We start from the raw sequence: 14,896 nt of genomic DNA, 5'->3' as shown, positions 1-14,896 counted from the left end.
AGTGAAGACATTGGCCACATAATACACATGCTCCATTTTTAAAAAAATTCTGAATCTTGGGCAACTGTTCTCTTGTAACTACTTTACAGTTTCTAAAAGCAGTTATTGTCCAAAGCTGGAAGAACTTAAGTCTTCTCAGATGAGCATGTGAATGAATGGAGGGAGGTAAACAAAAAATAAAATTAAAAAAGATGAGGTCTGATAGGGGAGCAGCCGGATAAGAAAATCAAAAAAGGAACAGTAATTTAAAGTTTATTCCAGCTATAATGCAGGTTATTCTGACTTTAAGGTAGCATCACATGGCATACTTCTGAGTCCATTCCCGAGATATTCTGTTGTACCTGTAAATAAAGAAGATGTTACTTAAAAAGTTAAAAAATTGTTAATATTTGAAAGGAAAGACTTCTATTTTACCTCCAAACTCATCATGGAGTCATCTCTCATGGCTATGATTAGAATTAAGGCAACAAGGGAGAAAGAGACACCACTGGTACTCAAAGCAATGTAGGAAATGGTTATGCTTCCAATACAATGATCCAATACACTAAAAATATTTTCATAAACACAGTAAGGTGGCATTGAGATTGGGGAGGCTAAGAAAAAAAAAACAATGACCTTTTCTCTTTCCTACCACTGAGTTAAATGTTCTGTTACAAATTCTGTAATTAGTATTCACTCCAACAAACTAACATTTAAAAAATTATCTTACAGTTCATCATGGACTTAGGTCAGAACAGCACACACATTCTATAGAAATTTCCATCAATGCGGAACCAATTTTATCAGAATCCTAGACTTTGAAAAATTACTAGACTGTGGGTAATACCAGAAAATACATGTGACATTTAAGCACAGGTAGCAGATTAGACATTGGGGAAGAAGGTTTTGAAAAAAGGAGTTCTCAAGAGGAGGTAGGTGTGACTGGCATGTATGTTAATTAGAACATGTATGTGTTACCTTTAGAAAGTGTGGTGATTGAAGCTAACAAGCCCCACTTGAGACTTAATGAGTGAGAATCTCTAGTAGTACAACGTGGGGGCATCTTTGTTTAAAAAGATCAACAGATAATTGACACACAAGCAAGGTTACTTATTACTGAGGATTATCATCCATCTTGATAAATGCTATCAATTTCTTCCATGCCATCAGTTACTTACCAACAAAAAATACAGTGATAGCCTTAAGACATGAATATACATCAAAGGGTACAGAACTTTTAGATTTATATTTCCAGTTTGAACTTTATGAAATATTAACTAGCTTCATTTCAAACCAAGAAGTAAATATGGTTCAACCACTTTTCCAAACTTTAGTATATAGAAATTCTTTCTACCATTCATGGTTACCTCATTTAAGGACATCCTCTCAAAAAGCCAGCACTTTAAAATGAAGGTTTCAATTAGCATACAGGGAGCCACAAAATATAGCTGATATTAATGCATGCTTGTCAGTAATGAACATTTAGTTGAGATGCTTGAAGGCTTCCTTAAAAGTGTTTCCCCCCTTATATTATGAACTCTTGGCCAAATTTGAACTAAATCACGACATTCCATCTAGCACTGGTATAAAAATTAAAATATACCAACTTTAAAATTTAAATACCATGGTAGGTTGAAAAAGATACTATTTAAACTTTCATTTCTTACTAGTGCTATATATAACTGCTTTGCCATGCAAAAAGAATACTCTCAAGCAATAATGACTTTTGGGTATACTTTCACGCTAAACAGAGATCAAGCAGTTAAATGTACAGTTTTCAGAAAACTGTCACATCTGTTACCTTTTGTTAGTTAAGACAGTGCCTTAGAGCATGCAGCACTCAAGTGCTGGCAGTACCATGAATAAGCGCACCATCGAGTGCAGGTCCTCTTACCCTACAACATAGCGTATTTCTCTGTCCACTCTCTTGCTAACCTATTGTACCTAATTGAACAAGTATACTTAGCATTAATTATAACATACAACACAGTTATAATGGTGAAGTAGTACAGAAAGGTTTTAATTCAAACATTTGAGGAATTTCGACCATAATTTTATAATAGTACCAGTTATTTGTTTCAAAAACATAATTGGGATAAAGAGAAATCTGCGTTCTTTCCAAAAACTTAAAAGTGACAAAGCACTGCACATGTTGGAATATTAAAACGTTTTAGAGGGGCTATTCACTGTAACATAAACTAAAACCGATTAAAAAAAATTATTTCAAAAACTAGCTTTCTGCACATTTTAATTATTACTTTACCAGAAACAATCATGTCTTCCGGCATTGCCACACTTACAGCAGAGTGTAAGCCTAACTCATTAAAAAAAATTCACTACTACATACTTACTTATCTCTGTCTGTTTTATAGATCCGTGCAATCTCTGGCACTAAGGGGTCATCTGGGTTTGGATCACATAGCAGTGAACAAATGGATAAAAGAACTGCAACAAAACAAAACACAAGTCTGTTACCTAGCATTGGAAATACGGATAAATAAGATGTATTTAGAAACATGTATTAAAAACCTCAATCCTCAAAAGACTTTGTACCTTAATGTCAACGAGACACAGCTTTACAGACATTTTGCTTCATAGGAGACACATAAGGAATGCCAAAAATAGAAGTTTGTTGGCATCAAGTTTAGTACTGACTAGCTATAAAAATACTGCCAAACTCAGGAGTCCTGAGATAATTCAAACAATGCTATATTAGTTTATTCTTTTCAGTAAGTTAAGTGGCATTAGAAGTTAAGTAACTGTGGAATTTCTTGGTACTTTGAGGGGGGGAAATCTAGTAAAGAATAATGCAGGGAACATACATGCAGTATTATTTTCAGCTGTCAGGCATGATGAAAAGTCCATTCTCAAGGTGTCTAGCAGGCTCAGTCAGGAAAGCATGAGACTCTTGATCTTGGGTTTTTGAGTTCAAGCCCCATGTTGGGAATAGAGATTACTTAAATAAATATATTAGAAAGGGGGCACCTGGGTGGCTCATCGGTTTAGCCTCTGACTTCGGCTCAGGTCATGATCTCATGGTTTGTTGAGTTCAGGACCCACACTGGACTCTGCTGATAGCTCAGAGCTTGGGAGGCTGTGATTCTGTGTCGCCTGTTCTATCTCTCTCAAAAATAAACATTACAAAAATTTTAAGAATACACAAAAGAAGAAAACCATCTCTGCCCTACACTTGGGGAGTTTCACAAAAACTCCAACTGCTCCACTGTTTTGTCTCCTTGAATTTATAAACTAAGAGTACTGATTAAATAAATCCTGAAATCTATCTCCATTACTTTTTTTTCTTACAAAAGATTTTATACATATATATACACACACACACACAGGCTCCACACCCAGTGCAAAGCCCAATGTAGGGCTTGAACACACATCCTGAGATGGAGACCTGAGCTGAGTTCAAGAGTTGGACACTTAACTGACTGAGCCATCCAGGTGCCCCTAAAGATTTTATTTATTTATTTATTTATTTATTTATTTATTTATTTAAGCTATCCCTATACCCAATACAGGGCTTGCAGTCATAATTTCAAGATCAAGAGTCATGCCTCACGGACTAAGCCAGCCAGACAAGTACCTCTTTATCTCTATTACTAAGTGAGCCTTTGTAACTTTAGTTCACATGAACTAGGAGGATATCCAGCATCACAGAACATGTATCTAATTCATTCTGTATGCCTGGTATATGCCAGACACCACAAAGTGTTACAAAATTTTATAATATAAAACCTTAGAGTGGATATAAAAATCTTCAGATAAGGTAAGGGATTTTCCTTCTCCAAAAAGAGTAATTTTAGTCAAATAAAAGTTTGGGAGATATTACATTACCTTTTTAGTAGATTCAAATACACTGCACAAACCTATCTGAAACACTATCTTAATTAGTAATATTAAAAACCTCATTTTTTTGTACCTTAAGGCATGCTAAGCCAACACCAATACCCAAAGGTAACTAGAGAGCAGACTTCCTTGCCATTAAGTAGTTTTGTGATAGGTGATTTTATTTGTGGGGAAGAAGTAACATAAAAAGCCACCACAGTCATTCACAATGGAGAAAGACGGAGGCACTCCATCTCCATCTGGGATATTCTTGTGGAGACTGGACAACCAATTAGAGATATCACATAATAGATCCGAATGAAAAGTAGAAGACCAGAATTGATTTGAGACCATTCCAAGAGCATAAATCCGAGCAGCTCAAGCCTTTCTCTAAAAGTATTTACCTTTAGAAATAGTTAAAGCAGGAGACCACTGTGATCTTAGAATATCAAGACAAATGCTGCCATTACTGTTAATATTTGGATGATAAATTCTTGTTGTAAATGCAACCTAAAATAAATTTAAAACAAATTTTAGGTATTTTCCTCAAGTAAAAATAAGCATCCTAATATGAAATAAAAGACTTTCATTTTTAGCAAGGCTTAAAATACTGTCACACTAATATACACTTACAAAATCAAATGGCTAAAACCTACTTTATATACACAGGACTGAGAGTTACAAAAACTCATTTGATATTCTGTTTATAAAGATCTTTCAGGGGCTCTTCCTTTCATTAAAATAGAAAATTTAACTTTGGGGCAAAAATTTTACTACCAATGATATGGTGGGATATTCTGAAGGTTAACTTTGGCTCTACCATGTCATGAGTATCAAAAAGCATTGTGAAGAGCATTCTTTAAAAAATAAAGGAACTTCAGAATGTAAACCAAATTTACAGACCAACTCATTTAAAAGTTACAAAAGGTATATATTTTAGTCTGCAATAAAAATTATAATTATCACAAAAGTATTTCAGAATCTAAAGTAACTATCATACTACACCTATAACATGACTGCAAAGATGGCTGAAGTGCCAGTGTTCTGTTCCTTTCTATAAGGTTGGATTTATGTTAACTGATCTGAAAAGTCAAGGACCACATGCTTTTAATAACTGTAAGCCAGTCACTTCAGAGCATTAAGCAACTCTTAAGTTCTGAGAGATTTACTGTTACATATGCAAACCCAAATCCCTAAAAGATATAGCCTGTTTTAGCCCCAACAAAGATAGCCTACGTTGCAACATATGCAAATGCATACAAAGCTAAATACCTGAAAGTCTATTTTACAAAGGTTAATAATCCAAATCTGTATGAACAACAGAACAACCTTAATTTCTAAGAATACTCCATTCCTTTGAAATAAAGCACAGATCTATACTAATGCATTTTGGGGACGAATACTTGCCTTAGGTGGTTTGAAGGGGTAGTCTGTAGGAAAATGAATTGTCAAAAAGAATACACCACCTTGATATGGGCTGTCATTCTGTGAAAAGAAACATTTGCTTAACTCTGATATTTAAAATATTACTGCTAAATAATCCATGCAACATTTCTATTTTCTAAATAAGCATTTAATATGGATCAAAATTACCTGTTTACACTGCAATAGAATCTAAACTATTTCACAATTTAGTTCATATTACTAGAAAATATACAATCAGAATTTACTATAGAACAATGAACCCTTATTTACTTAGATCCCATTTTAAGTAAGTCACCAAAGAACTGAAAAATTGTCCAGAAATAAGTATTCTAGATCCCTATTTCCACAAAGGAAAAGTATACTTACTAATAAAGTTTATAGAAGAATTATATATCAAACATGAATTTGAAAATAAGGTCTTTTATATTTATTTCTTCTAACGATAGCCGCATATACACAGAAGGCTTTGTACCTCAACACACCACTCTGGCTACTGGCAAACCAAAACGTTATTAGCTACTGAAGGTTAACCTGTAACTACCTTCAAGAGGAGAAGCAAAACAGAAACAAAATGTGTTTTTAACAAGTTTAATTCCCAATTTCTCCCCTTTTGAGGAGGAATTTAATCCCCTTTTTTAGTCCTTTATTTGTTTAAGCAATCTCCACAAACAACGTGGGGGTTGAACTCAAAACCCTGATATCAAGAGTCACATGCCCTTCTGACTGAGCCAGCCAGTAAAACCTCAAAGCCCTCATTTAAAATCAAGGAAGTTTTTTCTTTTAAAAACCTACTAAAAAACCCCACAGCAAACCAACACATGGGATTAGAAGATTTGGAAAACAATGTAGAACATTTGTTCTTTCACTTCAAAAGAAAATAAAATTTCAAGCTATCACATCACTTTCTCCCTTGATTATAATTTGAGCATAAGGATTCTCTTAGTAAATACATGTTATACAATGTTAGTATGAAGTAACATTTGGGACACACTACTTGTCAGAATTTTACATTTAATTTAACCAATATCAGGAAAAAGATATCGTTCCCATTTTATGGACAAATATAATGGGACTCGAAGTAACAACTTAGGTGAATGGTATAGGATAGAACCCAGGTCTTATGAAGACCACTAGTTAACAATGGATCAGAAAGTGAGGACAAAAGACAGTGACTCAGTAAAAAAAACTTTAAGATAAAAGTTTTAAGATAAAATCTAAAACTGCTTAATTGCTTCTAGATATGCAAAGAACCAACCTGAAGATGTGTTTGAAAATTTATAATGAGTTATTCGCAACATCTATTCCTTTCTGTTAGAAGAGCATCTATGCAGTGCTTATATAAGGCTTTTACTATGCCCATTCTGTATTATCAGGCAAATAAAAAACTTTTCCAGATAGCACACTTTAGTAGTAGTGTTCATTTAATCCCCAGTTCTCTGTGAAATAATTAAACAACTGGTGAATTAATCTAAGTCCCTCCTATAGATCAGGTATTTATTAAGGGACACGGAAAACAATTTATCTTGATAGGCTAACAGTATGGTAAAGAGACATGCAATGAAATGCTGCAGATAGGAAAAATGTCAAAATGAATAAAGTTCAAAGGAACATACAACTAGTAAAATGAAAAAACTTTACAATGAGTCCTTTTCTAACTCCCAAGTCCTTTCTTTTTATATTTTCTACAAAATTTTAATTTGAGAAGTATAGGAAAAATGCAAAGCAAGGTACCAGAACATGATCTTAAATTAATGCATCTTTGTTAAGAGCTATATCATCTGGGAGTAGATGTTTCAAATGGCATACACTTTTATAAGACTAATACTGAAAATGTTTGTACAGTATACAATTAACAATTTAGGGTAATTCTAAACAGTGAAGATTTTTATAAAATCCAATTAGAAAAATTCTAGGGGCACCTGAGTGGCTAGGTCAGTTAAGTGTCTGACTCTTGATCTTAGCTCAGGTCACGATCTCACGGTTTGTGAATCGAGTCCCACATCAGGCTGAAAGTGTGGAACCCGCCGGGGATTCTCTTTCCTGTGCCCCTCCCCTGATTATGTTCTCACCCTCAAAATAAATAAACAAACTTAAAGAAAGAAAATAAACAAAGAAAAAATAAAAGAGAAATTCTAAGTTTTCATTATAAGTTCCATACAATCCCACGTGCTGTATCTTTCTGAATAAAGGCAATCTAATCATAAGATTTTAGGAAAACCAAATTTCATTTCACTTATTAAAAAAAACTTATGGAATAAAAATATTTTTTTATTTTTTTAACTTTAAAAAAAAATATTTTATTGTCAAATTGCTTTCCATACAACATCCAGTGCTCTTCCCCACAAGTGCCCTCCTCCATCACCACCACCTCATTTCCCCCTCCCCCTTTCCTTTCAACCCTCAGTTTATTTTCAGCATTCAATAGTCTCTCAAGTTTTGCATCCCTCTCTCCCCCCAACTCTGTTTCCCTCTTCCCCTCCCCTTGGTCCTTCATTAGGTTTCTCCTGTTTTCCTGTTAGACCTATGAGTGCAAACATATGGTTTCTGTCCTTCTCTGCCTGGCTTATTTCACTTAGCATGACACCCTCAAGGTCCATCCACTTTCCTACTAAAATATTTCAATGTTATAATTTAACACCACAACTCCATCAACTCAAAGAGGAAAAAGGGGTAAAATCGTCAGATCCAGGGGTAACCTAACCAACCTATGTTATCTTAAAGATTGAGGCTCTATATCAAAGTTATTATATATAAATCAAAAACAGAAGAAATGAAGAAAGGAGTACTTTGATTGTAAACTGACCCAAATCCAGAATTTATACTGGATCTCTTTAGAAACCTTCTATACCCTAATTTTACTCCAATTAGTCCAACTGGCTCCTTCTCAGTGTCTGTACTCCTCTCCTAGAGCAATCATTAAGTGTTGGTATTCCCACAGATCATCTTCTATCTCCTGACCCATACTTGTTCTGGAGTCCTTCCCTATATATTCATTTCAAGATAGATAGATAGATAGATATATTCAAATGCCTATGGATATTTATCCTTGGATGTCTCATGTCCAAAACTCAAACCATAAGCCATCACTGATGAAAGTAGTTACCAATCTTAAGATCCTTAAAATCTCTTGAACTAGCTGCTTCTCCTTTATGCCCACTGCCACCACTACCTTCGTTCCAGATCTTATTTTTCTACATTATGGTAATGGTTTACTACTCGTATTCCTGTCTTCACTCTGGCTTTTTCTTCTAATTTACCCCTCACCCTATTTCTGAAGTTCTCTTTAAGACAAGTCGCACCCTTGCTTGAAATCTAGCACAGCTTTGAAGATAAAGTGCAAACTCCTAAGCATATAAAGTGTTTTATGAACTCATCCCACCAATATAGTTGGTCTTATCTTCCAACTCGTCTCCTAAACGCACTCTTTACTGCACGTTTCACATCTCCTTTTTCTATTATTTATTTCTTCTACTTGAAATAATTCTTAAAAAATTTTTTTATTAGAGAGCACAAGTGTGAGAGAGTTGGGGTAGGGGCAGGAGAGAATGCTAAGCGGGTTCCACACACAAGGCGAGCCTGATACAAAGCTTGATCCCACAACCCTGGGATCATAACATGAGCCAAAATCAAGAGTCAGATGCTCAACAGACTGAGCCACCCAGGTGTTCCTACTTGAAATATTCTTATCTGCATCTGTAACTTCATCTCTAGGACCCTACCTACACTCTAAGTCCATTTTAAGTTTAAATGTCCTTAAAAAGATAATACAGCCTTGTCCTTAAGTTCAATCTGCTTGTTGTTGCCTTTTTAAAATACTTTCTTTCTGTACATTTACTATTACCCAACATATTTATAACTTATTTCTATTTCTCACTTCTTTTACTCTTCCTCTGGACTACAAAACTCTTTTAAAAGGTCATGAAGGGAAGAGCTTTCATGTATCACTAATCTTTACAGGAATGGACATAACACATTTATTAAGAAGTTGAAAAATAACCCTTATGGACCAGTACGACAATACCTATGGACCAATTATTTGACATCAGATGGTTTTTATAGCCGATTCTGCTCAAGCTGCCAAAGATGACATTATATTATTCAAATATGGTACTTTCTTCCTTGGCTGTGTCCTAGATTAGGTGGAAGTTAGTGTGGTTCTCCAAATAATTTCAAAATATCTTTCTCCCAGCTCCATTTCCAATTAAAGAATAGTAAGATGTATAAACATCAGAAATAGGTAAGGAGTTAATTTTTCCTAAGTTTATCAATTTTTAAATGGGAATTGCTCTTACAAAAACCCAGCCACCACCAAGATTTAAGAACCACATTACCAGCAAAGCTCTGTCAATTCTTTCAAACGTTTAATTTTTATTAGTGTTTGTGCTTCCAAAGTATCTTACCTTCAGAAAGAATAAGCCAATTCAATTCAAATGTTTATTAGAAAGAAGCATTTGTGCCTCAGACATTTAATGATCAAGAACATTCCCAGACTGTAATACACTAAAATTCAATAGTTACTCTGTATTAAAACTTAAAGTAGATGCTCCATTCCTTAGTCAGGAACCTTTAGTTATGTGGCACTGCCAATCACTTTAACTGGCCTAAAAAGTACTCCACAGAAATTTTGTTACCATTTATTCTTTCAGCAAATCTGCACATATATGGGTTGTTATACTACCAATGGCCCAATGGTTTAGCTCATTTATCTGCATGTCACATAAGGTAAGCATTGAAACAAAATAAAACAATCACTTATCTAATCAAACTGTCATGTTTTATCACAAAGATGCAATCAAAAGCCAAAATAAGAACATGAGTTGTTTCATTGTTGACTCTAGAGTAGGGATAATTGCTAACTGTTTCGAAGTTGGCATCCAAAACTGGTGCTTACTAAAATACAGTTTCTGCAAATTTGGTTAATCAGAATATTTAAATAGTTCTGAAAACCAAGTATTTGCTTTTAAAAGCAGTAAACTGTCATTAATACAATTAACAAGTAAAAAAATAATAGCAAATTAAGTAATAAGCAGTCACAAAAAGGTCAGATATGCAATCTTCCCTTATTCTCTAAAAAACAAGTGGCATAAACTACTCACTTATGCTTTACTTTGACTTACTCTAACTATATTCCTTACCTTTTGGGAAAAAACAGTTCAATAAGTCTCAAAGCCCAGCAGAAAAATGTCACATTAGTGTCAAAGAGCTGGTTTATTATTATTATGCACACCATCCAATTAAAATTCTTGATTACCAACTCTTTAGTGGTTCATTAATGTTGACAACTAATTTTCATAATGAAACTATTTTAAAGCACCCTATGGATCAAAGATGAGCTTTTTACTTGGTAGAAATGGTGAGGCATTTTATTAAATACTCTGCCTTAAAAATTGGTGATAATGAGAAAATTCTAGATATTGCAAATCAAGTGCCTACAGAATCTAGGGTGGCAAAACGAAGTGGACAGGAATAAGGAAAAGTATTAGACACAACCTCATATAAAAAGGGAGGTAGCTGCTTTTCCATCCCCAGCCACTACTGCTATGGGATTAGGGCCTAGTCAGGGTTCTTATATGAAGATTATTAACTTCTAAACTGCCTTATGGCCCAAACTGGGTAAAAGCCAGACTAGTTAACTATGTTCACTTAAAATAATAAACCACAGTTTTGTTACAAAATAAGAGGAAGTATTTTAAAGCAAAATAAAATTTATAATACCAAAAACTAGAAGTGAACAATTCTGACTCTGTATAGTTTTTTTCCTGTAAGAATAATACAGATATATTTCAAATTATTAAGCTAAATATCCACCCTCTACCAACACCACTAAGTTTAACTTAACTCACAATCTTCCTACCTTTAGGTCGTAACATTTCACAATTACTCTAACTCAATCATCGCTGTTATGATTTCCCATAAAATTTCCCATCTTATCACACTTGTTTTAATTGCTTATCTCTCCCAGTAGATTAAGTTTCCTAAAGAACGAGAGGGGTGTCTATCCTTAATGACTGGCATACAATGGGGACCACACTGATGGAGATGGGGAAAATAAAAAAAAAAAAAAGATAAAAGTTATCAATATCAGACCTATGGAATAAAAATTTATTGATCAAACCCCATCAACTGGCTAACTTTTCCAAGAGCATTTCTCCTTTTAGAATAATATATACCTGTTTATTGATCATTATCTCACCAAGTACATTATTGACATTTATGTTGAGATTAAATCACCAAAAAGGGGAGGAAAGAAGATTAAGACATACATAGAATAGAAATCCTAAAGTGCCTTCCAAGTAAAAAAAAAAATTAAGTATTGTGCAAGATACAGTCTTACCCCAGGTTGTTTTACTGCGTTCTAATTCTGTGAAATTCTTAGATGGTATCCATAATTCTGAATATTCAATTATCCAGCATATACAGTTTCTTATCTACCCAGGATAGAAAGGAATTTTGCTGTATTCAAAATATCACTTTCTACCTAAAAATATTCAAATTTTGTAAAAACTAAATTTCTACAAAGAATCAAATAGCAAATACAATAAAAATTTAGATTTTTGGCAGCAACAGGAATAAGATCTTTGAGTAACACCATGGTAGAGCTAATAAATTAAATGGTCTATAAATAACAGGAAGCTCTGTGACAATGCTTTACAGTACTACAAAAGAAAACTAGGATAAAGTGAAATACCTGATAGATCATAGAGATGCTACTCTAGAACCAGAGTACAAGGATGGACATACACAGTATATGTAACAAATGACTAATTCATTAAGTTGTTATTTCTTTCATAAGCTGTACAATTACGGCAGTTCCAAAACAGCATTACAATGTTAATAAAATAAATATAGAATTAAGTTAAATACAACTAGGTCAATGTTGAAGTTTTAATTAAAAGCAAAACTACTTTTAATTCTTAATACTTACAGGTCCCATAATTGTGGCTTGCCAATGAAACACTAGGAAAAAATAAAAAACTCTTGTTATCTAAAAATGCACAAGCATTTTTGAAATTAGTTATTAAAATCAACTTGAAAGTTACTTACTATCATCCCCAACTGGACCTGCAGAACATTGTGCTGGAGGGTCACGGGCCAAATCACTAAGTTCCTACACCGAAACAGAAAAAATGATGGGTCATATAACCATAATAACAAAGTCAACAGTTTCTTTATATCATCACCTCATTCTTTAAGGGACATATAATTATAGTTCACATTAATACATTCTAGTAAAAGGAAACATAAGTAACCATAGTCCAAGATCCTGGGACATAGTAGGCACAGGTATTAAAACAAAAGCTCTCCAAACCAAAACAGTTGTATCGGATGTTTTCATAGCTTACTTAAGAACTTAGACAAGTCAGTTCTCAACATTCATGTTGTCTGCAGAACTTTCAGGACACCTCAGAGGCACTTGTTTCTATGATCTTAAATCCTGTTATATCTGAACCACACTCTCCACAGACCTCATTTGCCACTTGAAAAATCTCTAAAGGGGGCAGGTAGGATGTATCCTTTTTGATTTGGCCTTATTCCTGCAACTTAACTTTGTCTACTACTCTGGAAGAAACTGAAATTTGGTCTTAGTAAAACATGCAGTTTCCAAAATCCTGTAAGACCTTATATTTATAAGGACCTGTACGTAACAAATATGGATAATGCAGTAAGAAAAGAAAGGTTTTAAAAACATATTTTAATTTTAGAGAAGAGAGTGGGGGGGGCTCGATGCAGAGCAAACATGTGCCTCTAGCACATGGTCCAAATGCATTTCAGAAAGTAGCCAACCATTCAACAGTGATCAATCTAGAGTCACTCCATTAAAACCAAACCAAATGAAACCCCAATGCACAACTGTCCTTAGGGTAATCGTTTCACAAAATACATAAATCATGATGTTGCAGCTCTAAAACTAAAAACGTTACAGGTCAATTATATATCTCACTAAAACTGGGGGTTGGAGATTGCGCCGATACACTCTGCCAACTTTGTCCTGAAACACATGCATCTGTTTTTAAGGTTATCAAAACAGCCAGAAATCCCAGGATACACAACTTAGGATAACAGAAGATCAGAACAAACCTTTATGCTTGCTTATATAAATATACCTTCTTATGATCAATATATTTAAGAATGTGAGAAAATTCATTCCAACCACTGTTGATCCTGATCAGTAGGAATTACAGAACCTCTGAACAGTTTTAAACAATTGGTTAAAAGGAACTATGTGTGGGGTAGCACTGGGTGGCTCAGTTGGTTAAGCCTCCTATTCTTGATTTCTACTCAGATCACGATCTCATGGCTTGTGGTTAAGGCCCTTGTCAGCTCTGCACTGTCAGCACAGAGCCTGCTTGGAATTTTCTTTCCCTCTAAGTAAATAACTTAAAAAAACAAAACAACACAACTATGTATTTTTAGCTTAAAAAACAAACACCATTATAAGTTATCAAATGATTTTGAATCAAGTATTTGAAATTACATTGTCTGTTAAAGCAGGCTTAATGTCCAGCATGGAGCCCAATAGACAGCTTGGAACTCACACCCTGAGATCAAGACCTGAATTGAGATCAAGAGTCTGACATTTAACTGACTGAGCTACTCTGGCACCTAGAACTACCCTTTTTTGAGTAAAAAATAGAAAAGTACTTGTAACTTAATCGACTACCCATTATTAAGCAAATGACTTTTTCATATGCCAGATTAGGTTTCATATGGCAATTATTTACATCCCATATAATCAACCACTTTTGTTTTGATGGGAATCGAATCTAACCTCAAGGCATAAAAACTTTATTGTTGGGAAGAATCAAAAGCAACACACGAACAGAAAATTCTCCCATGTTCCAAAACTTGTTTAACAAGTTCTACTGTTTAACTGTCCCACCAAAAAAAGGATACCAAAAAGTCTAGTTACAAAGTTTAATTTTATCTTTCAAGGAACACCAAGGGTAAAAAAAAAAAAAAAAAAAAAAAAAAAAGGAAAAGGTCTATTTTAAGGTTAAAAACTTACCTGTTCTAAATCCCCTCCCCCTTTTCCATTAAAAGATTTATCTCCTAGTTTCTTACACTGATCTAGCCCAAATTATGTCCTTAATAAACTCATTCTGAATGTAAATAGATTTCTTTAAATGCCAGAAAAAAGCAGTTATGTTTAAATAAAATCAATCTAAATGATGGTTGCTTTAACAAAATACCTCAGTGACCTTGAAACAACTTCACTATAAATACAATTTCAGGAATCTATAAAGTTGACTTAGAATATATCAACACCCTATTTAATGTTACATTTTTAATTATGAAGAATTTAAGAAAATGTTTCTTCTAGATGAAGAAAGTTTTTATGCAGAATATTTATAAATTAAGCCTTTGTAATGCCTGCATTATTATTCTAACGTTAGAGTGAAGGTCTGATTTCAGCTCTTCCCTCCCAAAATTTCAGGCTCTTATTACTCAAATAATTTGAGTGTCTTATTTTCCAAGTTCTCCATGACCAAGACATCTCTGAAGTAACAATCAAAGATCTATAATTAGGCCAATTATCTTACATACTAAAATGTGCTTTAAATGCAACACTGATAAAAAAAAAAAACCCAAACCTTATTTTAAGGATCAAATCAGGTCTTCTAAATCATGTACCAGCATTCACCTCTAAGATAACAAG

General features: G+C 33.9%; 1 protein-coding gene across 3 annotated transcripts in view; it reads right to left on the bottom strand.

Annotated features, from left to right (window-relative positions):
• Positions 1-236: 236 nt before the first annotated feature.
• Positions 237-14,896, bottom strand: part of UBE2D3 (ubiquitin conjugating enzyme E2 D3) — a 26,809-nt gene continuing 12,149 nt past the window's right edge. For all 3 annotated transcript variants that reach the window (XM_029942606.1, XM_029942607.1, XM_029942604.1), the window contains exons 3-8: positions 12,283-12,346; positions 12,164-12,195; positions 5,221-5,298; positions 4,218-4,323; positions 2,331-2,424; positions 237-341 (exon numbers count right to left, since the gene is read on the bottom strand). In XM_029942606.1, the coding sequence (XP_029798466.1) occupies positions 296-341; positions 2,331-2,424; positions 4,218-4,323; positions 5,221-5,298; positions 12,164-12,195; positions 12,283-12,346 (420 nt within the window). In that variant the 3' untranslated portion in view covers positions 237-295. The remainder of the gene's footprint in view (positions 342-2,330; positions 2,425-4,217; positions 4,324-5,220; positions 5,299-12,163; positions 12,196-12,282; positions 12,347-14,896) is intronic.

The sequence above is a fragment of the Suricata suricatta genome, chromosome 1 (assembly GCF_006229205.1).
Source record: "Suricata suricatta isolate VVHF042 chromosome 1, meerkat_22Aug2017_6uvM2_HiC, whole genome shotgun sequence".
NCBI classification, from domain to species: domain Eukaryota; kingdom Metazoa; phylum Chordata; class Mammalia; order Carnivora; family Herpestidae; genus Suricata; species Suricata suricatta.
The sequence above is the reverse complement of the archived record's forward strand: the minus strand, read 5'-3'. Positions and strand labels throughout refer to the sequence as shown.